General features: G+C 44.3%; 1 protein-coding gene across 1 annotated transcript in view; it reads left to right on the forward strand.

Annotated features, from left to right (window-relative positions):
* The first annotated feature begins 3,456 nt into the window (after positions 1-3,456).
* Positions 3,457-26,346, forward strand: part of LOC111979363 (solute carrier family 22 member 23) — a 55,259-nt gene continuing 32,369 nt past the window's right edge. The window contains exon 1 of the mRNA XM_024009856.2: positions 3,457-4,443. Within this exon, the coding sequence (XP_023865624.2) occupies positions 3,997-4,443 (447 nt within the window). The 5' untranslated portion in view covers positions 3,457-3,996. The remainder of the gene's footprint in view (positions 4,444-26,346) is intronic.

The following is a 26,346-nucleotide window of genomic DNA, read 5'->3' on the forward strand; positions in this document are numbered from 1 at the left end:
TCGCACTTTTTTGTGTAAACTAAAAATGACAATGCTGTAGTGACACACTGTAACCAGCAGAGAGTGGCATTGCCACTAAATAGAAAGAAAAGAGGAAGGGGTGAAAGGGGTGAAACGTTAAATAAAATAAATACCAGTCAAAAGTTTGGACACACCTACTCATTCAAAGGTTTTTCTTTATTTTTACTATTTTCTACATTGTAGAATATGAGTGAAGACATCAAAACTATGAAATAACACATATGGAATCATGTAGCAACCAAAAAAGGGTTAAACAAATCAAAATAGATTTTATATTCTTCAAAGTAGCCACCCGTTGCCTTGATGACAGCTTTGCACACTCTTGGCTGGTTTTCCTTCACTCTGCGGTCCAACTCAACCCAGAATACCTATTTTTTTTCACCCCTTTTCGTGGTATCCAATTGGTAGTAGTTACAGTCTTGTCTCATCGCTGCAACTACGGACTCGGGAGAGGCGAAGGTCGAGAGCCATACATCCTCCAAAACACAACCCAACCAAGCCGGAAGCCAGCCACACCAATGTGTCGGAGGAAACACCGTACACCTGGCGACCTGGTCAGCGTGCACTGRACCCGGCCCGTCACAGGAGTCGCTAGGATATCCCTGCCGGACAAACCCTCCCTAACCCGGACGATGCTGGGCCAATTGTGTGCCGCCCCATGGGCCTCCCAGTCACGGCCGGCTACCAGAATCACTGGTGGCACAGCTAGCACTGCGATGCAAAACTATCTCAATTGGGTTGAGGTTGGATGATTGTGGAGGCCAGGTCATCTGCTGCAGCACTCCATCACTCTCCTTCTTGGTTATATAGTCCTTACACAACCTGAAGGTGTTGAAAAACAAATGATAGTCCCACTAAGCCCAAACCAGATGGGATGGCGTATTGCTGCAGAATGCTGTTGTAGCCATGCTGGTTAAGTGTGCCATGCATGCTAAAGAAATCAGTGTCACCAGCAAAACACCCCCACACCATCACACCTCCTCCTCCATGCTTCACTGTGTGAACAACACATGCGGAGATCATTCACTCATCTACTCTGCATCCCACAAAGACACAGTGGTTGGAACCAAAAATCTCAAATTTGGACTCATCAGACCAAAGGACAGATTTCCACTGGTCTAATGTCCATTGCTTGTGTTTCTTGGCCCAAGTCTCTTGTTCTTATTGGTGTCCTTTAGTAGTGGTTTCTTTGCATCAATTCGACCATAAAGGCCTGATTCACACAGTCTCCTCTGAACAGTTGATGTTGAGATGTGTCTGTTACTTGTACTCCGTGAAGCATTTATTTGGGGCGCAATTTCTGAGGCTGATAACTCTAATGAACTTATCCTCTGCAGCAGAGGTAACTCTGGGTCTTCCATTCCTGTGGCGGTCCTCATGAGTGCCAGTTTCATCATAGCACTTGATGGTTTTTGAGACTGCACTTGAAGAAACTTTGAAAGTACTTGACATTTTCCGGATTGACTGACCTTCATGTCTTAAAGTAATGATGGACTGTTTTCTGTGCTTATTTGAGCTGTTCTTGCCTTGTCTTTTACCAAATATGGTTATCTTTTTTATACCATCCCTACCTTGTCACAACACAACTGATTGGCTCAAACGCATTAAGACGGAAAGAAATTCCACAAATACATTTTTAACAAGGCACACCTGTTAATTGAAATGCATTACAGGTGACTACCTCATGAAGCTGGTTGAGAGAATGCCAAGAGTGTGCAAAGCTGTTATTTCATAGTTTTGATGTGTTCGCTATTATTCTACAATGTAGAAAATAGTAAAAATAAAGAAAAACCCTGGATTGAGTAGGTGTGTCCAAACTTTTGACTGGTACTGTACTTCATATTGATTTTGTTGTGTTGATTTCAATTAAGTAATTTCCTCATAGATTATAGTATTTTATATGACCACACAAGACAGTGTAGCTGAGAGTTACAGTTAATCATTACTGAAATAATAATGTGATAAGATCATAAAATAATGTGGTTGACTGACTGTATTGCACAGGTGATATTAATCACTCTCTCTGTATATCTGTGGTAATAATAAAATACCCCCTGTGTGTGTGTGTGTGTGTGTGTGTGTGATAGTAGGTCTATACCCCTACATTTTTCTTCTCAACTCTCAATTGCATACTCTCTTCTCCTTTCCCTCCACTATGACAGTCCTATTGTCACAGAACAATAAAGGGCAGGCGTATGGCCTTCTAAACGTCTCCTACACACATTACAATGGGGACCTTTGTTGCTATCTAGTGCCAAAGCCTAGTAATGGTGAGAGCAGTAGGAGCAATAGTAATGGTGTATTTTTGTGGACACTCACTCCGTCATGGTTCGTTGGCCAAAGCCTATGGGGAAATGTATGTTTTTAGGGGGGATTTGATTGAAGCCCAAAATAAGGTCTGTGGCAAACAGAGGTTTAGGAAATCTTATACGTTTTGTTCTATGAGATAATTTTCATCAGTTAACGTCACTTTTTTGAATTTTGAACAATGTATGTAATCAAAACAAGCACATAAAGCACATAAAATACTCATAATTCATAAAGGTCATGTTAACTGACTAATATTACCTCTTAGAGAAAAAAAACGTATGATCTCCTAAGCCTGTGTTAACATCCGACCTTATTTTCAGCATTTATCCCCATTCATTTACCCAATAGGAACGGCCGAGCGAAACAGAGGTAACTCATTTCCGTGTTTTAGGACTACAAATTGGAGACCTCTATTATGTAGTGGTGGGCATTCTGGGTCTTTTCTGTGAGCCGGATCATTTGGCTCCATTKCCCTAAAATAGACCTTAATTTTGCTCCCAAACCGCTCTTCCTTCAGTAGACTATTCTTAAAGAAATGGCAATCTCTAATTTAAAGTATAAAAGGTTGCCGACCATGATGTCACATCGTGAGATAAATACATGTTTACCTGACCAAATTATTAGATGGCCTGTAAAAAAGAGATTTGTTTTTAAGGTAGCCTACTGAAATAATTTGTGCAGACCAGAATGACGCTCTCCTCACTATTTTTCCTGAGCTGAGGAATTTACAATCAATGTTTTTTATATAGACTAATTTATCTGCGGATAATCGATATCTGGAGCTCAAAACGAAATAGTAACAATATGCAAATCGGAAGCCAAATGAAAGGCTTTTTCACAGATGCGATTCTGTTCCCGACGTTCACCAAAAACAGCTGTTAAAAAAAGTGACGTTCTTCGCAAACGACCCACCACTAGTCTATTATTATGCACCCTGTAGGTGTATGCGACGGACAAGGTTGGAGGGTTGCTCAAAGTTCCGCCTATCTTATACTGCAAACAGAATCCGTGGTACTCCACCGCTGTGTAAATGATTTAAAAAGCATCAACTTTCGATATAGCGGATGACTTGACAGGAAAGAGGGAATAGGCTTGTGTTTACAAGAAGTCAGAGCTCAATGAGTGTACTGTACTCTGTGATTACATCTGCAACCTTGTACATGTGACTATTTAACTCTAAACGCTATAGGCTACTCTAACGGACTGTATTTGGGCAGGTGTGTTACCTGTAAGTGCAACCGTGTAAGGGGCAAGGTTGTATTCCCTCCCTTTGTTTACTACCTCTTCCGGCACAGCTCACACAGATAGGTTGATCAAATTCTATGCAAATGAGATGTATCCAGCAGATGGGAAATACTGGTGATTAAAAACTTCCCTCGCCGCATGTTGTCGCGCTTGTCTGTTCTAATATATGACATTTGCTAGCCTGCATTTAAACCTGCTTGCAGTCGGCCAAATAAGCGCTCTTCCTTCAGTGATAATAGTGCGCGGAGTCCACCTAAACAGGATCACAGGGAGTGAGCAGCTTCCTGGTCATAAAGAAGTGTGTCTTGCTTCAATTTCAGTGATTGCCTACGCACCGCAGTCACCACCAGAGCGGGGTTATTGACGCAGTGTGGAGTCTCCCAGCAGCATTGCCAACTCGGCTGCACTACAGACGCATCCATGAGCAAAACCGCGATGGCCGTGGTACAGCTAGATACCGAAGACCATCAATCGGAGAACGGCTTTGTGTCCCTCGAAACAGAGTCGCCGGGATTGCTCACACGCATTGACAGTTGTGTCTTGCCTTTTCTTGGGGGATTTGGGAAGTACCAGAGACAGCTAATCGTGCTGACATGGATTCCGGCGTTATTTATTGGATTCAGCCAGTACTCTGATGAATTCCTTCTTGCCCAACCGAACAACACATGTGTTCCGCCTATGGCAAACACGACTAATTTGACTAGAAGTCCTTTATTTCATGGTGCAAATAATAGTTTTCCGCGAACAGCGGCGTACGTTTATACCAATGGCACCCACAATTATACGGCTAGGCATCTGCAACATTGTATGTGCAAAGAGTGGACGTTTGAGCTGCATACCGGACTCATTCAGAATGTGGTTACCAAGGTAAGTTTCGTGGCCTGACATTGAACAATTAGGACTGTATTTCCATAGTTTATATTATGTCATATACATTCCTCCCTCTTTTCAGATGAGGTACATTGGGCCAATTGATTTATAGTAGGCTATCAGCATATTGTGGCGGGTTACCCACAGCCATAGGGCTTTTGTCGTTTTCACATTGTTTTATTGTAGGACTATAGACCTATTCCATGTGTTGTGGTCTCATAATATAATATTGTTTTGATACAGACCAGCACCTGGCTTAACCGTCACACCTTCATACGAGTCAAAACATATGGCTGGTTCATGCATTGCAGCCTCCAATATCCTACTGTCGCAACAAGCCCAGGAAAGGATTTTTCCACAATGGGCTATCCCCGTATTATAAAATTAGCTGCTGCACTGAGTGCATTAATAACCTGTTCACGGGGCTAAGAATAATAATGGTCAATAACTAGCACTATGTGGGCAGTTGTGATCTTAATTTTAACATGCCAACAGTATTCTTAAACGAGATTGCATGACATTACTCTCGGAGCAGCTGACGAGGTGTGAGCTATAGTGGAGAGATCTCTGACCACGACGGAATGTGCCTGTGGTCATAAAGACCCAGACCAAAGTGATACTCGAGCTTTGATTTAGAGCAAAGGGCATGTACTGTCACGCTCATTAGTGCTCCTCCGCGCGCGCCTCCCGAGAATAACGATTTTGCTATTGTCACCTGCCATATATCTAATTTAACACGCCAACACTAGTCTGGCTTTCTGAACTTATATCTGAAAAATATACACTAAACTACTGTATCAAGGACTGTAGTCATCAGGTAATGGAATTTCTGCCCAGTTCCATTTTATTTTTAGTTGTTGATAGTTCAGATTAGGGCTGGGTGATATGGCCCAAATATAATATCATGGTATTAAAAAAAAAAGGACGGTAGGACGGTATTTTCAGTTTTTGAATAATGAAAGGTCTACATTTGCTTTGTGTAGTTAGTGATCCTAGGGTGGTAACACATAGACTCATTGAAATAACTTAGAATGTTTCTCCATTCTGATTGTTTTATACTGGTCAATTCAACTTCAACAAAAACAAATGTCAGCACTTATCATTTCTGCAGTTCCTGCACCCAATTGTCATACTTGAGTAAAGTAAAGATACGCTAATAAAAAATGACTCAAGTAAAAGTGAGTCACCCAGTAAAATACTACTTGAGTAAAAGTCTAAAAGTATTTTGTTTAAAATATACTTAAGTTTCAAAAGTAAATGTAATTTATAAAATGTACATAAGTATCAAAAGTGAAACTTTAAATAATTTCAAATTCCTTATATCAAGCAAACCAGATGGCATCATTTTTAAAATATTTTTTTTATATATATGGATATCCAGGGGCACACTCCAACACTCAGACATAATTTACAAACAAAGCATTTGTGTTTAGTGAGTCCTCCAGATCAGAGGCAGTAGATGACCAGGGATGTTCTCTTGACAAGTGTGTGAATTGAACCATTTTCCTGTGCTGCTAAGCATTCAAAATGTAACGAGTACTTTTAGGTGCCAGGGGAAATGTATGGAGTAAAAAGTACAACATTTTCGTCAGGAATGTAGTAAAGTATAAGTTGTCAAAAATAGTAAAGTACAGATACCAAAAAAAATGACTTAAGTAGTACTTGAAAGTATTTTTACTTAAGTACTTTACACCACTGCTCAATTGAGGTAATTTCCCCACTGCCACGTAGGGCTGCACGATATGGGCAATTAATCTAGGAACTATTTTTAACCAAATGTTGCAAATGCGATTCGACTTGCGAATTAGAGAAAAACAGTTGGAATCGTGGAAATATATACATTTATTAGCTAGCTAGCTATTAGCATTAGTGGCTATTAGCATCTCAGAAGATTTAGGAACAACTTGCTAAGAAAAGACAAACTAGCTGTTTGCTTATGTAAGAAACACAAACTAATAGTGTAATTATAGAATGTTAGTAGATTTATATTAAGAAGCAAAGTGAAAAAAGCATCGTTATCAACATTGTTACATGTGCTTCATTGACCATGCAGACTGAACGCAAGTCTCTCGTGGTTGAGGAACATCAAATGTGCTCCTTGTAAGACAGGGGGCGTGGCTAGGTCTGTGTGGAAAGTGGTACGGAGAGAGATGACTCAAGTAGAGAAGTAAACTATAAAAATTGACATTACACATGGCGTATCACATTTAACAAACCAAACATTCAAATACCGGTATAGAAGGTAAAGTAAAACCCATACCGGTCCCTGCATCAATACCGGTATATCATAAAATATGGTATACCGCTTAGTTAATTTGCTGTTGTAGTTCAGTTCCTCTGCCTCTGGTGTTTATCGATCCAGACAGGCCTAGATCTAAGCCTCCAGCACCGAAACCCTCACCCATGACTCCGGAACTTCCTGTTTGGAGTATTGCAACACTCCTCACTGGTATCCCTACCAAACTCACCAAAAGACTTCAACTGAACTCTGCTGCCAGAATCCTCACCCGCATCAGGCCAACCGAACACATCACACCAATCCTAATCAATCTACTCTGGCTCCCTGTGCAATCCCGTATTAACTTTAAGACACTCCTCCCCTACAAAACTGTCCACAACCTGGCACCCACCTACCTCTCTGACCTCCTCCCAGTCTATGCCTCCCACTACCTCCACTCCTCATCTGCTGGTCTCCTTGTCACCCCCCTCTCCAACATGGGTGCTCGGCCTTTCAGCTGAAAGGCACCCAGGTTCTGGAATGCACTCCCCCACACACATACAACATGCAGAGACAGTCATCTCATTCAACATCCTCCTAAGAACACACCTCTTCAAGGATGTTGATAACATTAAGCCTATAGCAGGGGTAGGCAACCCTGTTCATGGAGTGCTGTAGACTGCGTGAATTTGTTCCAACTAGTCACCACACCTGACCAACAGAGCTAAGGGTTGCCTACCCCTGGCCTATAGTTTAGGGTTGATTCTGCCCCCCCGCCCCCCTGCTGTGTCTTCTCTGTATACCTATGTGTACCCCCAGCCCACACCCTTACCCTAAACCCAGTCTGTAACCTATTCCCAACCCCCTAAACCTAAACCCTTACCCTCTAGTCTAAACTGTATCCTCTACCCAACCCCTCTTTTTATCTGTCCTGTTTTGTCTGGTCCATTAATTTTAAATTGCACTTGATTTGATGATCTTATGTATTAACTGCACTTGATTTTWTGTAGCCCTACTTTTAATATAAGATGTCATTGAGTGCCCTGGAAGGTGCCCACCAAATAAAATGTATTTATTTCTTCTTATTATTATTATTATATAATAGGCTTAGATATACCTTTTTAACCCAAATAGTGACAAAAAACATGATTTTGGACTTTCAAAATAGACCTCATAAGGCCTATGAGGCCAAAAGGGTGTCTTTCTGTGAGAAGATATTGAGAAATTATTTGGCATTCTTCTCATGGACCCCTAGCGGTATAAAAGTACATCCATAGCAGAGATGCCAGTCATGTGGCCATTTCTGTCGTTTTTGGAGGGCTGCACATCAGCAACAAAACTACGACTGTAGGCCAATGTTGGACACCCTCTAATTGTTTGTTGGGCTTTGTAGTTACACTTTGTCCCAGTGATTCCTTTTTGATGTGTAGTAAGTTCTACATAGATAAACTAAACATTCTCTGGACTGAGTTAATGATTTATATTTTTATCAAAAAGTTTGGTAACTGAACTTTAAGGTCACGTATTGCTACATTCTAATTGCTATGTCCTGTGTCCCTGTCATTTGTGTTTTATGTGAGTCAAAGGTGTGTGTGTGTGTACACCTGTCGATAGCAAACTTTAAAAAAAAGTAGCCTAGTATATCCATCTCCGCGGGGGCAGGGAAGGAAGGGGCAGTAGAGTTTGATAGGTTTCTGTTGAAGGTAGACATTCGTAATCAAACACTGTACTTCAAATACACCCGTTTACCCACAGATGCATCATCCAGTCCAGTGTTTCTCAACTCAAGTCCATAAGTACACATTTTTGTTGTTGCCCCGGGGACAAACAGACCTAATTCAACTCAATACATGCTTAATGATTAGTTCACATGTTGAATCAGGTGTGCTTGTTGAGGCTTACAAAAAAAATGTACTGTTGGTACTTGAGGACTGGAGTTGGAAACACTAGTCTGCTCTATATTGACCTAGACCTGACATTTTGCTTCTCAAAGGCATAAGAGGACCAGCTTGATAAAGAGGCTGSGTTTGAAGCCTCTGAGTACTATACAAAGTGGTTGTACCTACGGCTGTTYCAGTGACCGTATTACCGCCACACCGGTGGTCACGAGTCATGAAGGCAGTCAAATTCCACATGACCGTTTAGTCACTGTAATAAGACTTCTCCAAGCTCTGATGCTGCTGCTGGTAATTAGTAGCCTACCAAACTTGATAACTGCCTGGTACGCAGCACTCTGACATCAATGCAATTGCATTTGAAAATCTATTCAAACACTTCATGAGAGCCCATGAACTCATGTTGTGCAACATTTCTATAGGCTATGCAATTGCGGAAGGAAACCGAGTTGATGGGCGCTATTAAAAAGAGGATCCCATCAGCTTTCTATAGGCCTACTATTTATTTATCAACTTTCCTAATATTAAGCACATTGCTTATATTTACAACAGGAGAATAGCTTACCTGGCTGGCATGAAAATGAACCATGGGGAAAGAGTCCTCCATTCGCTATTTAAGTGCATAGATGACATGTATTTTTTCCCCTGCACGTTTCGATACAGGTGCATGATAATGGTCCATTCTACATCTAAACAAATGCCACACATATATATTCTTTAGTATATGTAAAGACAAGATTAAATCACGAATAGTCTGATCGGTGCCAACATTAGCCTATCACTTGTGAGTTATATATTATCACTTGAATGATGTCCTGCATAAGAAACAATGTGTTTTTTTGTGTGAATTTTTTAAATCAGAGTCACACATCTCATGTTGCCTAGCCCATAGGTCTATATGTTTTAATACGGTTTGTATAACTAAAGTGGCCAAATTAATTCTTAAAATTAAGCATAATAATCTGCTTTACAAGGGGTGTAGAGTCTAACTGGCATATATAAGCAGTGCGTGAGTTTCAAGTTTGAGGAAGATAATTTTTCACCATAAATGCACCTTTATAATAAAAGCTGTACATTTATAATTGCATTTAATTGCACACCCTTGCATGCACAGCGTTTCATTCCACAACAAGCCAAGGGAGACTTTGAGACACCACATTTTACTGTGGTGTCTCAAGGGAGGCTGATGGGGGAATGCCTGTATGCGAAGAGGACAGCAGGCTGTCTGCATAGCTTTTTGATACCACTTTGATTGGTAGAGTTGGTATTGAAACTTTTTAAAGCATCGCTAAGTCATTAATTACATGGCTATTYCTAAGTTCTTTTACCAAAGTAATTACAGCTTTACTACACAGGTATAACAGCAGCTAAAAGTAGTATTACCACAATATTAAAGTCCCAGTGCAGTSAAAAACATGATTTCCCTGTGTTTTTTGCAAAATATGGAGGAATATTGTGAAAATTATGATAATGCCCTTTTAGTGTAAGAGCTGTTTGAAAAGACCGCCTGAAATTTCAGCCTGTTTTGGTGGGATGGAGTTTTGGCTTGKATGTGGACATCACCAGAAGGTAAATTATTTAATAGACAATTAAGAAAGCACATTCCAAACCTCTCTGACAATAAGTAACAGCTAGTTTTCCGCTCGCCACTCAGAATTCTTGTTTGGGAAATTGCTCTTTGCTAAGAAGCCATTTCTGACGACAAACATTTTTTGAAAACAATCACAGTAAGGTACTTAATTGTGGCCTATAAATGATTTGATATTGAGATACAAATGTCTGCATTGGACTTTTTTTTTTTTTTTTTACAATATCTAACAAAATGTTGCATCATTCCATATCCTCTCTTGGACTAAGTAGTATAGCTACTGATATTTGTGTTGGTTTTCCTGTTGACACTGGCACCAGGGCAAGGCAGTTCTTGACACGGCCGAGCAATTGGTGACAAAAACTAGAAGTGTCCCTTTTCCCAAGCAAGCATTCCACAAACCAACAAGGTCGTCCCCAGAAGGAATTGATTCTCAGGCTAATGGACGAATCCAATCCCACTAAAGGACTTCATTATAAGCCCACTCCCTTTCCCTAGACTCCTGGTCCGACATGCGATAACCAGGAAGTGACACACAATGACATTAAGTGATGACACCGCAGTCCTTGGTGTGTTTAGATTACATAGGCATAACGGCACATGATTCAAGTTTCAAGTTTATTTTATATAGCCCTTCGTACATCAGCTAATATCTCGAAGTGCTGTACAGAACCCCAGCCTAAAACCCCAAACAGCAAGCAATGCAGGTGTAGAAGCACGTGTCTCCCTATCCAGATTGCYTCTGTTGAAATTCTGTGTCTCCCTATCCTTCAGGAGTGGAGCAGAGTGCCGACGCCATGGAAAGGTGGTGTCGTTTTCCTGTCACAATGTACCGGAACACACCGTTAACGTCTTATCTCAGACTGTTAACGCTTTCTAAGAGAAATCAAAGGAATTACTTTCGCTACGTCTCTTGGAGTAGGCCTTGGCATAGCATAGCAATACAGTAAGAGGATATCTCCTTGAATAGTAATAGTACAACATAGTAATAATGCAATGAGAGCTTTGGCTATATCGTCTTTAAATATTAATAGTAGAGCAACAGAATGGATTTCCACGGTAGCGTCTCATTGAATAGTCATGGCATAGTAACTGTGCTCCTCAGTGCAACTCTCCCCTCATAGCTATGTTCACAGAAGGATTTGATAACGCTAGGCTCAGAGGAGGAGCGGATAGGGGCTGATGGGTGATCCAGACTGGCTGGTGTGGATGTGGAGGCCCATCCTAATTGAGACCTTGGGCTCCTCGGGGACTCGGTTAATTGGACTGAGCTGAATAAAATAAAACGAGCCTGGATCATTACAGAGGGTCTCGCACTCTCCCTACTTAATCTCACGCCGCTCATATACTCTACATTACATTCAGATGGCAGTAGCATCACACAGCCAGGAGTAGAGCCATAAAACTCTCATCACATTCTATCTAGACCAATGGTCGCCCACCGGTCAATCACGATAGACTGGTCTATCTTCAAGACATTCCTAGTTGATCACCAGACATCTTGAAAGCACCATGACCATCAGAAGCAGGTAACTTCAGTCCAGTAAAATAAAAAAAGCTAGTTATTTCAATTCATCCTCTGCAGTTCCTTGCAAATGCTACACTAACTGATTTATTTTGTTATCAAAGCACGAGTTTTTAAATATAATATGGTCTGAGAATAACAACATTGGCAGGCCAGGCATATAGCCAATATGCTGTGATCATGAATTAAGCCTACTGCCCAAACCCCATTTCTACAGAACTGTTTTATTTAGTTTTTTTAAGTCATGTAAAAAATAAAATCTGAGGGTTAGATCTCAGCTTGCTTTTTGACTGTGATAATGATCTTGACTTAGAAAATGTTGGTGGCCACTGATCTAGACTATACTGACTAAAACCCCCAGTGTGTTCAAGGAATGTTGTGGTTGTCCATATTAATTGCAGAGTTAGTGGTTGGAGAAGGCAGAGAAGGGGGAACAGCCCTTCTTAAAATGTAGCTGTAGAAGTATCTAGGTGGGACTGTTGTATTGTGGTGCAAGAAAATGTTAATTTCTCTAGCATAAGTCATCYTTTTAGAGAATTTGGCGGTACGTCCAACCGGCCTCACATCCGCAGACCACGTGTATGGCGGCGTGTGGGCAAGTGATTTGCTGATGTAAACAGAGTGCCCCATGGTGACGGTGGGGTTATGGTATGGATAGGCATTAGCTACAGACAACAAACGCAATTTCATTTGATCAGTGGCAATTTGAATGCACAGAGATACTGTGATGAGATCCTGAGGCCCATTGAGCATGTTTGTGATGCTCTGTATGTCAGCCTGTTCCATTTCCCGCCAATATCCAGAAGTTTAGCACAGCCATTGAAGAGAAGTGAGACAACATTCCACAGGCCACAATCAACAGCCTGATCAACTCTATGCGATGGAGATGTTGTGCTACATGAGGCAATTGGTGATCACACCAGATACTGACTGGGTTTCTGTTCCACGCCCCTACTTTTTTTTTTAAAGGTATTTGTGACCAACAGAGGCATATCTGTATTCCAAGTCGTGAAATCCATTGATTACGGCCTAATTTATTTATTTAAGTTGACTTATTTCCTTATGAACTGTAACTCAGTAAAATCTTTTAAATTGTTGTTTCGTTTTTATATTTTTGTTTAGTATAACAACATGCAGTAATTCCTCATTTAAATAAGAAATGTTAGAATATACAGCTCCCCAAGCTTGCACCCCTATTCTCTCATACACCTTACCTGTTAAGTGTATATGTCCAAGCAGATATCTCTTTCGTTTTTTACGAAAGTCTGTATTCTTGACCTGTAGAAAAAGATTAAACTGTATGTCATGACACCTCACTTTCATACAAGTACGGCGAGATAAGGTTTGCACCCAATTCCACTGTAGTGATAGAGTAGCAGGACTGGATAATGGCCCCCACAATGCCCTGTGAGTGAATACAGGAACACCTAGCCTTAGAGATTCTCTATCTTCCATATACTGGCCTGCCCTGTCTTATCCACAGACCCAGGATCAGGGTGGAACAGCAGGAGACCGACACATCTGTTTGGATAGACGCACGCACACACGTCAGGTGGGAGGAAAACAGGCCTGCCTGTGGCACTGAAAGATAAAGCTTGGTACAGGCGTTGTATGTGTGTGCTGGCGGGAGTTAGATTCTGATAAGAGGTGTTTTTGAGCAGAGAAGCAGTAAACATGCAACTAAATATGTGACCCGGCTCAACCTTTGGTCCTGGTCACAGTGGTTTTAGGATTCATTGATGTAATGCAAGGATCAGAGAGATGTAGCTAATCACGCCCATTCTCTCACCCCTCTGCAGGATGACAAACAGTCAGATTTATTTTTAAAAACAACATTGAATTATATGGTTCATCAGCTATATTACTGGAACTGGATAGACTGGAGCACTTTGTGTGTAAGAGACAGAGAGAAGGAGCTATGAGAGTCAGGCAGTACAGTAATCGTTCACTGCATGCTGACACACTACAAGGACATTTAACATTAAGTCATTTAGCAGACGCTCTTATCCAGAGCGACTTACAAATTGGTGCATTCACCTTATGACATCCAGTGGACAGCCACTTTACAATAGTGCATCTAAATCTTTTAAGGGGGGGGGGGGGGGTCAGAGGATTACTTTATCCTATCCTAGGTATTCCTTAAAGAGGTGGGTTTCAGGTGTCTCCGGAAGGTGGTGATTGACTCCGCTGTCCTGGCGTCGTGAGGGAGTTTGTTCCACCATTGGGGGGCCAGAGCAGCGAACAGTTTTGACTGGCTGAGCGGGAACTGTACTTCCTCAGTGGTAGGGAGGCGAGCAGGCCAGAGGTGGATGAACGCAGTGCCCTTGTTTGGGTGTAGGGCCTGATCAGAGCCTGAAGGTACTGAGGTGCCGTTCCCCTCACAGCTCCGTAGGCAAGCACATGGTCTTGTAGCGGATGCGAGCTTCAACTGGAAGCCAGTGGAGAGAGCGGAGGAGCGGGGTGACGTGAGAGAACTTGGGAAGGTTGAACACCAGACGGGCTGCGGCGTTCTGGATGAGTTGTAGGGGTTTAATGGCACAGGCAGGGAGCCCAGCCAACAGCGAGTTCAGTAATCCAGACGGGAGATGACAAGTGCCTGGATTAGGACCTGCGCCGCTTCCTGTGTGAGGCAGGGTCGTACTCTGCGGATGTTGTAGAGCATGAACCTACAGGAACGGGTCACCGCCTTGATGTGAGTTGAGAACGACAGGTGTTTGTCCAGGATCACGCCAAGGTTCTTAGCGCTCTGGGAGGAGGACACAATGGAGTTGTCAACCGTGATGGCGAGATCATGGAACGGGCAGTCCTTCCCCGGGAGGAAGAGCAGCTCCGTCTTGCCGAGGTTCAGCTTGAGGTGGTGATCCGTCATCCACACTGATATGTCTGCCAGACATGCAGAGATGCGATTCGCCACCTGGTCATCAGAAGGGGGAAAGGAGAAGATTAATTGTGTGTCGTCTGCATAGCAATGATAGGAGAGACCATGTGAGGTTATGACAGAGCCAAGTGACTTGGTGTATAGCGAGAATAGGAGAGGGCCTAGAACAGAGCCCTGGGGGACACCAGTGGTGAGAGCACGTGGTGAGGAGACAGATTCTCGCCACGCACCTGGTAGGAGCGACCTGTCAGTAGGACGCAATCCAAGCGTGGGCCGCGCCGGAGATGCCCAACTCGGAGAGGGTGGAGAGGAGGATCTGATGGTTCACAGTATCGAAGGCAGCCGATAGGTCTAGAAGGATGAGAGCAGAGGAGAGAGAGTTAGCTTTAGCAGTGCGGAGCGCCTCCGTGATACAGAGAAGAGCAGTCTCAGTTGAATGACTAGTCTTGAAACCTGACTGATTTGGATCAAGAAGGTCATTCTGAGAGAGATAGCAGGAGAGCTGGCCAAGGACGGCACGTTCAAGAGTTTTGGAGAGAAAAGAAAGAAGGGATACTGGTCTGTAGTTGTTGACATCGGAGGGATCGAGTGTAGGTTTTTTCAGAAGGGGTGCAACTCTCGCTCTCTTGAAGACGGAAGGGACGTAGCCAGCGGTCAYGGATGAGTTGATGAGCGAGGTGAGGTAAGGGAGAAGGTAAGGGACAAAAGCCTCTCGTTTCACCCACTATCCGCCCAATAATATTGTCTTGTCTCTCTCTCCACACAGTACAAGGTGACTCATACCCAATATGCTATTACCTTACAGTGTACACACACCCAAACTGAAGAATGTCTTCTGATCCTTGATGTGTTTGAGTATGTCTGTGTGTACACTTTCAGGATACGGTAAGAGTGTCGTCATGCTTCCTGCAGAACTCAAAGACAACTCTTTAGTTTGATCTGATCAAGTCTCTCTCTCTCAGAAAGTGGTCTGATGGACACTGGTACCATTTTTCACTGTGTGCTCTGTCATGGAAACACACACACAGCAGGCCTTCATAAGGAGATTGTGGTGTGGTGGAAGACTGTTGTCCTTCCGCTGTCACTGAGCGTGCCACTGTTCTCCAAGGCTAAAATCTCATTTCAGTAGCGGAATAATGGTACTTTTCTTCAGACTGTTCATTTATTTGTGCCCCCGAGAGAAAAGGTGCCCCATTTTATTTCCATGAATGTTAACAGTAGAGACTTGACCTGAGTTGGTTTTTGAATGGATGTCACCATTGTRTGCTCAGCATGTAAATTGTATGTCCCAGACAGTCCCGTTGAACATTTCTGTAATTTGTTTAACTTTTGTGTAACTTGAGAATTGATTCTGGTATGATATTTATCTGGGATATATCATCAAAACCTTCACATAATAGCGCTAGAATATGGCATTTCTAACCTAGGGGATTTCTCAATGAGTTGAATATTAATTATCAAAATGATCTCACTGATGGTACGGTTGTGGGTTTATATTTTTGGATGTTCTTTCTATAACAGATGTGCCGGTAATGGAATGTCTTTGACGTGTCTCTCTCTCTCTCTCTCTCTCTGTCACTCACACCTCCACCTACTCTCCTACTCTCCCTGATCCCAGAGATGAAAGAATCCTTCTAAACTTATACTGTTAATTAGGAAAGAAAACTGATAACCAAGGTGAGTTTGTTGCTAGGTGGTAACTATGCATCAGTATCTTTACTCCACTCCCTCTCTTCACAGTCCCTGTCAGGCATATAATTTCTCGCTCTTTCCCTTAATATAGTTCCTTATTCTCTTTCTCATTCTTTCTCTTTCCAATCCTCATTCACTGTCAAGCATTTGATTACCTCTCCCACCTCCCTCGTTCTACTCCCTCCCTCCCTCCCTCTCTTTAGTTAGACATGTACTGTACATGTAGCTGTAGTTGGTGCATAGCGTCCTTGTCAGTGCCAGTCCGAATCACTGATGCAGAGTGACCATTGGGGTTAAACGCATCAGAATCACTGATGCAGGGTGACCGTTGGGGTTAAACGACAGACACAGCAGTGGGGTTTATACAGGGAGGCTCCTGTCCCCCTCTGTCTCCTCCCTGAACTGGGGCTGTCACTCGGGGCCAGTGTTCAGGCCCTGATGCCCTCCCCTGCTGCCACACACAGACCCAGAGCACAAATAGGCCTTTTGTCCTTCCACTTGCCTGTCAAACTAATGGATTAATAAGGCATTGCCTTCTGTCTAACACAGAGCCTTCAATTCAGCTCTCTGCAATGACCATTACAATAGTGTGTGAGTGAATGAGTGCACGAAAGGAAGCATGGTTAGGCTTTTTATCATGGCTAACATTTAAGATTAGCATTAAGACATGCTGTTCCTCTAACTAAGATGTGGTCAGGCTTCTTGCCCAGTCATCTCTTTTCTGATTTAATGGTTAAGGTTACTTTCAACCTTGCAGTCATCAACTGCTTTGAACCGCATTAATCGGTCATGCTTAGTCGGTCACCTCGACCGCGTGGTCTGGTTGGTCCCCATTCTGCACAGTCATGAGTTCTCCATATCCCATGGTCTTCTTCAGTCCCAGCTCTGAAGCGCAAACACACATACCACACTTTCAYCACGCTAGTTTGACACAGACCAAGACAGAGCAGACTTCCTTGGCTTTTTTATGTGGTATTGCGCAACATTATGTAACTTGTTTGCCTCCTGTCTTGGTCTTGATCCATAGTGACATCGATACTGAAGGTATGAATGACATGGCATGCATGTGTGTCTCATGATCACTGCATGGTGGCAATGAGTAATCCTCCAGAAGTTTCCACTCTGAACACAACAGGTCACTATGCCAGAGGTTATAAGAGGTTAGCCTAAAGACATTGAGTTTCAAAGGAGAAGTGCAAACCCAGTCCCCATTTCATATCCATTGTTATATTCCTTCCTCATAATATTTGTATGCACAGAGGGGGCTCCAGACCAGAGTACCAGGAACCTAGTAACCGTCCCCAATAGCCTGCTTCTCAGTTCATTCACTGCTGCATTGGACTCAAATTGTCGGGTGATAGTGGAATGGATAAGTCAAACCGATTTGGGGTGAAATTATCATCAGTTTTCTCAAAAGTGGGTTTATTCATCTACTTTATGTACTGTACACATACAGTACTTGTACAGGAGCTATGACTTAGTATACGATTTAATTTATTAGACATGATGTACAACTATCTACTTCATCAATGTTGTGCGAGATTTGTTCAAAGTTGATTTGTTCTGTTCATATACGTATGTATGCACCTACTATATCTATAAATACAATGCTATTGTAAATCATCTAGAGTGGAACAGTATGCTTTGCATTCTGGGAATCCCACTGTTGCTGGGGTAGTGGACTACAGTACACAGCCGGAGGGAGAGCACACAGACAGAGGGTATATGTAATTATAGCCTACACACAGAGGGAGATCTAGGCGCTGGAAGAGGAAATGCTGCATAATAGGCTATAGTACATTTACATGGCTGAACAATTTTAATGGAGGCTTTAAAGCAACGTTCTGTGTTTTGCTGAGTCTCTCTGGTTAAGGCAGTGTTAGCAAAGTGAGAGTTTGGTTAGGGGAAACTGGATTGCGATCAGGGGTTTTGTTTCGCGTTTCAAATCCCTATAGCAAGGTAGCTAATGTGTTTGGTCCCCATACTGTCTGACAAATAATGTATGTGCGTCATTTAGTTATTGGATTTATTGAGTAACACACTCTGTGCAGAAAATCCTCCTTCTAGTAATAGTCAGGGTTGTTTATTATTTTGAGGTGCAATGCCTGCTAGATGGGCTGCCCACTGCTCTTACACCATAACAGAAGAGTGCATACTTGACTGCAAACTCTGGACACTTCTCCTAACATGGTGGGGTGCTAGTGTGTCAATGCGGGGAAAAAAGTATAATTATACTTTCACTTTTACTTCCAACACTTCCACTTCCACCATTATCAACACTAGTACTAACAATTCAATGCTGTGTGTGTGGCAATAAATGAGTGACTTGTGTATGTGTCCTGCTGCATCATTGTCCCTGTGATCGGGGACCCGGGGCGATTGTCTCTAGTTTAAATCTGCACCTTTCTGAGTTCACCGACCAACAGGTGGCACTCTTTTTTTTCATGGTCATTCGAGACGGATTAGAGACGATTATCCCTGCCTGCCTTGCTGAGGCTCAAAGGCAACACCACCACTTCAGGTGACTGCCACTCCAGGAGCTGAACCAAGTGACACCTCTGCTTCTCATCAGTGCAGATTACTCGCACCTCATCACCCCAGTCCAGCTTGTTCGATCATGTATTGCAGACAGTCCTGTAGCTGTTAAGACAAAGCTAGGCTGGTTAGTATAGGGACTCACGGGTCTGCCTTCGCGTGTATGCTCACCGGCATCCTGATTCGAGACAGATTAACCTGGAGAAAATTACCAGCAGGGGCTAGTCACCGTCCTCTCAGCTCCCCAGCCAACTCTTGGTCTTGGATCAGGGCGGTCCTGACCAGAGTTATGCAAGCACACACCGGCGAGAAGAGGATGGCGGGAATGACGGCGGCCTGCTCAGGAGGCTCACCTACCTGGAGAGATCTTTTGACGTGCTCATTGAAGCTTTCGACCGGCCCAATCCTTAGTCACAGGCCTCAGGCAACCAAGGTCTCCTGGAGACGCTGAAGGAGTTGGAGAAGCTTACTCTTACCACCCGGATGCAGCCGCTGTGGCTTCCACGTACCCACCTCAGCAGCTAGTACAGCCCCTGAGCCAGCAGCTGCCAAAGCAGAGATGGTCAGCACAACCCCTGAGCCAGTAGCTGTATCTAGGTGCTACCGCCTACACGTACCCACCATCTTTGCTCTCTTCAAGATGGCCCTCAAAAACCTGTTGCTTCCAGATGAGGACGCATTGGTCAAGTTCCACCACTTTCTCGACCACCTCAAGGTGCCTGATCCCCGTCTCATGGCCATCTCACTCCATGACCCAGTGCCATACACCGCTGCCGTGGCAGACCTTGATCAGCAATGGGGCCATCCACATTACCTTCCCCTGGAGATCTGTCATCATGAAGTTGCAAGACATCCGGCCAGGGGACACCCGGCTTCTGTCAGTTCTCTTTTCTCATCCAGACCTTAGTGAGCATGCATTGTTCACTCGGGCCCAGGGGTAATCGAGTCCTGTGGCTCCAAAGTTGAGTGTCTTCTGGGGAAGCTCTGAATACCGGGCCCACTTCATGCATGCATGCATACATACATACATACACACATACATACATACACACATGCTCCCCATACCCTTTTGTACCTAACACAATGGCTGAAGATGGAAGCAGAGTGCCAGAGCCACGACAGAGCATCCAGTGCCCTTACACAATGGGACAAGCCTGCAGCCTTTGAGCAGAAACGCTCCGGTGCCGCTATACTATGGGGCAACAAAGACACCTGCACAGGAACTACCACTTACACAGCCCACAGCAGAGGCCAACGCATATTGCCCCTGTGCAAAATCAGGGACCACTACCTCATCAGGTGTTAGATTCAACTCAATGACTGTCGAGCAGAGCCTCAAGTGGCTGAAGGACAAGAGCCACTGTCGGCGGTGCAGCCAAGCTCACCGTGAGGCTTGGTGTGACTTCAGGAGACTGATATCTGTGGTGGATAGCACCTCGTTGTACCCCATTAAGTGCACACGTAGAAGTGTAGGTCCAAATATCCCGACACCTCTTCATATCCAGCGGTTGTTCAGATGAGTCAGGTGAGCTCCTCAGGCCGGACACTGCTCAAAGTGTTCAAGGTTCTCCTGCAAAACAAGGACGGGAACCTTGGAGAACAATGAAGTGTTGGGAGACGGGGTTGGAATGCACAATGCCGTTCCCTGAAGCCTCAAGCTTGGTCATGACGGGGAAGAAGAGTCCCTCACCGTCTGGACAGTGCAACAAGATGAGAGCTCCCTACAAGGCTCATCTCTCAGCTTCAGGTGCCGTCCCTTGGAGGGACCCAGGAGGGCCTTCTCCAGGCCCTTCTCCATCAGACACGAATTCAATGCAAAGGAGCTAAGCCTGGCAAACCTGTCCCGTCATGCCCTGCTAAGGCTCAAAGGCAACACCACCACCACCAGACGAGATTCCCCACAGCAAATGCAGCAAATGCCCCCTGCTGTGCTCACAGGGCACCTATCCAGGCAATGGACACCAGCCTGCAATCACCCTGATCACACAGGGCGGCGCAGCGCTTCTAGAGACAATCAAATTGTATTTGTCACATGCCCCGAATACAACCGGTGTAGACCTAACCATGAAATGCTTACTTATAATCCCTTAGCCAACAATGCAGTTTTAAGAAAATATTTAACAAATAAACTAAAGTAACACAAAATAACAATAACCAGGCTTTATACAGGGGGTACTGAGTCAGTGTGCGGGGGTACATGTTAGTTGAGGTAATTTGTACATGTAGGTAGGAGTGAAGTGACTATGCATAGATAATTAACAGCCAGAAGCAGCAGTGTAAAAAGAAAGGGGGTGGGGGGTCGGGGTCAATGCAAATAGTCTGGGTGGCCATTTGATTAATTGTTAAGCAGTCTTATGGCTTGGGGATAGAAGCTATTAAGGAGCCTTTTGGACCTAGACTTTGCGCTCCGGTACCGCTTTGTTGTGCGGTAGCAGAGAGAATAGTCTATAGCTGTGTTTGAATACACATACTAACATACTGTATACTACATACTTAATGAGTATATACTATTAGTTAATTTTAGTATACTGTAAACGAACAGTGTGCTTTCAGTTGAGCGTACTAGCTCTTCGCCTGTCTAACATAAGTTAATGCTGTTGCATTGCAAACTCTTGCTAGCTAGTTTATTTCTCCCCAATTTCGTGATATCCAATTGGTAGTTAGTCTTGTCTCATCGCTGCAACTCCCGTACGGACTTGGGAGAGGTGAAAGTCGAGAGCCGCGTGTCCGCCGAAACACAACCCAACCCAACCGCACTGCTTCTTGACACAATGCCCACTTAACCCGGAAAGCCAGCTGCACCAATGTGTCGGAGGAAACACCGTGTCCGCATGCACTGTGCCCGGCCCGCCACAGGAGTTGCTAGTGCGCGGTGGCACAAGGACATCCCTGCCGGCCAAACCCTCCCCTAACTCGGACGACGCTGGGCCAATTGTGTGCCGCCCCATGGGTCTCCCGGTCGCGGCCGACTGCGACAGAGCCTGTATTCGAAACCAGAATTTTTATTGGCACAGCTAGCACTGTGATGCAGTGCCTTAGACCTCCACTCGGGAGGCCCCTTGCTAGCTAGTTAGCTTGACATATTATTAGTTAGACATTTTACGACTTCGGGTGTGATCTTAAATTCAATCTGGAATGCCAGAGTGCGCTCGTAAATTCAGAGCGTTGTCAGATTGTCCGTTTTTAAATTCAGTGTTTCGCTCTTGGAGTGCACACTGACTGCTCGGGCCGAGGAGTAGGGCTGATTTAAGCGTTCTGCCCATACAACGGCAGTCAAGCACCCAAGGTAGCTTGCTAGCTACTTCCAGACACAAATGAGACCACTGACCATTTTACTCGCCTTAGCAGAGCTACTTCCGGCGCCGACAGAGATGGCCGACCTCGCTTCGCATTCTTAAGAAACTATGCAGTATTTTTTATTTTATTTATTACATTGGTACCCCAGGTAATCTTAGGTCTTATTACATAGTCGGGAGGAACTACTGGATATAAGAGCAACGTCAACTCACCACATTACGACCAGGAATACGACTTTCCCGAAGCGAATCCTGTGTTTTGCCCACCACCCGGGACAATGGATCGGATCCCAGCCGGCGAACCAATACAACGACGCCGTAAAAGGGGCAGACGAAGCGGTCTTCTGGTCAGGCTCCGGAGACGGGCACATCGCGCACCGCTCCCGAGCATACTACTCGCAAATGTCCAGTCTCTTGACAGCAAGGTTGATGAAATCCGTGCAAGGGTAGCATTCCAGAGAGACATCAGAGACTGTAACGTTCTTTGCTTCACGGAAACATGGCTCACTCGAGACACGCTATCGGAGTCGGTACAGCCAGCTGGTTTCTTCACACATCGTGCCGACAGAAACAAACATCTTTCTGGTAAGAAGAGGGGCAGGTATCATTAATCATTAATCATAAGGTATGCCTTATGATTAATGAGACGTGGTGTGACCATAACAACATACAGGAACTCAAGTCCTTCTGTTCACCTGACTTAGAATTCCTCACAATCAAATGTTTTCCCGTATTATCTACCAAGAGAATTCCCTTCGATTATAATCACAGCCGAATATATTCCCCCCCAAGCAGACACATCGATGGCCCTGAACTAACTTTATTTGACTCTATGTAAACTGGAAACCACATATCCTGAGGCTGCATTCATTGTAGCTGGGGATTTTAACAAGGCTAATCTGAAAACAAGACTCCCTAAATTCTATCGGCATATCGATTGCGCTACCAGGGCTGGTAAAACCCTGGATCATTGTTATTCTAACTTCCGCGACGCATATAAGGCCCTCCCCCGCCTTCCTTTCGGAAAAGCTGACCACGACTCCCATTTTGTTGCTTCCAGCCTATAGACAGAAACTAAAACAGGAAGCTCCCGCTCTCAGGTCTGTTCAACGCTGGTCCGACCATTCTGATTCCACGCTTCAAGATTGCTTTGATCACGTGGATTGGGATATGTTCCACATTGCGTCAAACAACAACATTGACGAATACGCTGATTCGGTGAGCGAGTGCATTGGCGATGTCGTACCCACATCAACTATTAAAACATTCCCCAACCAGAAACCGTGGATTGATGGCAGCATTCGGGCGAAACTGAAAGCGGGAACCACTGCTTTTAACCAGGGCAAGGTGACTGGAAACATGACTGAATACAAACCGTGTAGGCAATCCCAGACAGACGAAACAACTTCTTTGCTCGCTTTGAGGACAATACAGTGCCACTGACACGGCCCGTTACCAAAACCTGCGCACTCTCCTTCACTGCAGCCGACGTGAGTAAAACATTTAAACGTGTTAACCCTCGCAATGCTGCAGGCCCAGACGGCATCCCCAGCCGCGTCCTCAGAGCATGCGCAGACCAGCTGGCTGGTGTGTTTACGGACATATTCAATCAATCCTTATCCCAGTCTGCTGTTCCCACATGCTTCAAGAGGGCCACCATTGTTCCTGTTCCCAAGAAAGCTAAGGTAACTGAGCTAAACGACTACCGCCCCGTAGCACTCACTTCCGTCATCATGAAGTGCTTTGAGAGACTAGTTAAGGACCATATCACCTCCACCCTACCTGACACCCTAGACCCACTCCAATTTCCTTACCACCCCAATAGGTACACAGACGACGCAACCACACTGCACACTGCCCTAACCTATCTGGACAAGTGGAATACCTATGTGAGAATGCTGTTCCTCGACTACAGCTCAGCATTTAACACCATAGTACCCTCCAAACTCGTCATCAAGCTCGAGACCCTGGGTCTCGACCCCGCCCTGTGCAACTGGGTACTGGACTTCCTGACGGGCCGCCCCTAGGTGGTGAGGGTAGGTAACAACATCTTCACCCCGCTGATCCTCAACACTAGGGCCCCACAAAGGTGTGTTCTGAGCCCTATCCTGTACTCCCTGTTCACCCACGACTGCGTGGCCATGCACGCCTCCAACTCAATCATCAAGTTTGTAGACGACACTACAGTGGTAGGCTTGATTACCAACAACGACGAGACGGCCTACAGGGAGGAGGTGAGGGCCCTCGAGTGTGGTGTCAGGAAAATAACCTCACACTCAACGTCAACAAAGGAGATGATCGTGGACTTCAGGAAACAGCAGAGGGAGCAGCCCCCTATCCACATCGACAGGACAGTAGTGGAGAGGGTGGAAAGTTTTAAGTTCCTCGGCGTACACATCACGGACAAACTGAATTGGTCCACCCACACAGACAGTGTGGTAAAGAAGGCGCAGCAGTGCCTCTTCAACCTCAGGAGGCTGAAGAAATTGGGCTTGTCACCAAAAGCTCTCACTAACTTTTACAGATGCACAATCAAGAGCATCCTGTCGGGCTGTATCATCGCCTGGTACGGCAACTGCTCCGCCCACAACCGTAAGGCTCTCCAGAGGGTAGTGAGGTCTGCACAATGCATCACCGGGGGTAAACTACCTGCCATCCAGGACACCTACACCACCCGATGTCACAGGAAGGCCATAAAGATCATCAAGGACAACAACAACCCGAGCCACTGCCTGTTCACCCCGCAATCATCCAGAAGGCGAGGTCAGTACAGGTGCATCAAAGCAGGGACCGAGAGGCAGAAGCTGTTTTTCAATCTCAAGGCCATCAGACTGTTAAACAGCCACCACTAACATTGAGTGGCTGCTGCCATACATGTAAACAATGTATCACTAGCCACTTTAAACAATGCCACTTAATATAATGTTTACATACCCTACATTACTCATCTCATATGTATATACTGTACTCTATACCATCTACTGCATCTTGCCTATGCCGTTCTGTACCATCACTCATTCATATATCTTTATGTACATATTCTTCATCCCTTTACACTTGTGGTGTATAAGGTAGCTGTTGTGAAATTGTTAGGTTAGATTACTCGTTGGTTATTACTGCATTGTCGGAACTAGAAGCACAAGCATTTCGCTACACTCGCATTAACATCTGCTAACCATGTGTGTGTGACAAATAAAATTTGATTTGGTTAGGCAGTTTTCATGTTTTCCAGAGTGTTGGTGACTAACTGTGCTGCTGGCAACAATTGAATTAGTTTTTTGTTTGCCGACGTTTACTGACACTGGCCATATTCAACAGGTGTTGAGCGCTTTTAAATTCTTTATTCTGCGCTGTGGTACACTCAAACGAGAGTGCTCCGAAATCGGAGTAAATAGCCAGAGCGAATTTATGAAAGCACCCGAATGTCCATTGAGAAGGCACAGTGACTATACCAATAGAATTTGGGTAGGTAGTGAGCCTATAGTTAATATACTGGCAAGTTTGGTGTTTAAGTAGCCAACTAACATTAGGTAGCTAGCTACAACATACCAGTACATACTGCTATACTGATACGCTATGTGGTTCGTAAGGACATTGTAGCTAACAAATTGTTAGTCCATTTAACATGTAAGGTAACTTATTTGAAAAGTCATTACTTTATTACATTGCTCAACATTTTCATAACATTTGTCATAATTAGTTAAAGCAATGAATTTGTAACCGCTCTCATTGTACTTCGACTGCATATTTTCCGCCATTTTCTTCAAATCTGGAAACGATGTGAAGCCATGTCTTTTCATGAAGAATTGAATTATGGTTCTAAACTACAGAATTAGTGTCCTTTGCGTGTATGCTTCTTATTTTGGCGAATTTAGTACGACATCCGGAAACTTTTGTCATACTAACTATATCCATACTATGACCAATAAACATACTATATACTCAATCACATCACAAATAGTGCTGTTAGTATGAGTATTTGAACAAAGCTTATGACTTGGGTGACTGGAGTCTTTGACAATTTTTTTGGAGGCCTTCCTCTGACACCATCTAGTATAGAGGTCCTGGATGGCAGGAAGCTTGGCCACAGTGATGTACTGGGCCGTACTCACTACCCTCTGTAGCGCCTTATGGTAGGTTGCCATACCAGGCGGTGATGCAACCGATCAGGATGCTCTCGATGGTGCAGCTGTAGAACTGTTTGAGGATCTGGGGATCCATGCCAAACATTTTCAGTCACCTGAGGGGGAATAGGCATTGTCATGCCCTCTTC

Source organism: Salvelinus sp. IW2-2015, linkage group LG19 (assembly GCF_002910315.2).
Source record: "Salvelinus sp. IW2-2015 linkage group LG19, ASM291031v2, whole genome shotgun sequence".
In the NCBI taxonomy this organism is placed as follows: domain Eukaryota; kingdom Metazoa; phylum Chordata; class Actinopteri; order Salmoniformes; family Salmonidae; genus Salvelinus; species Salvelinus sp. IW2-2015.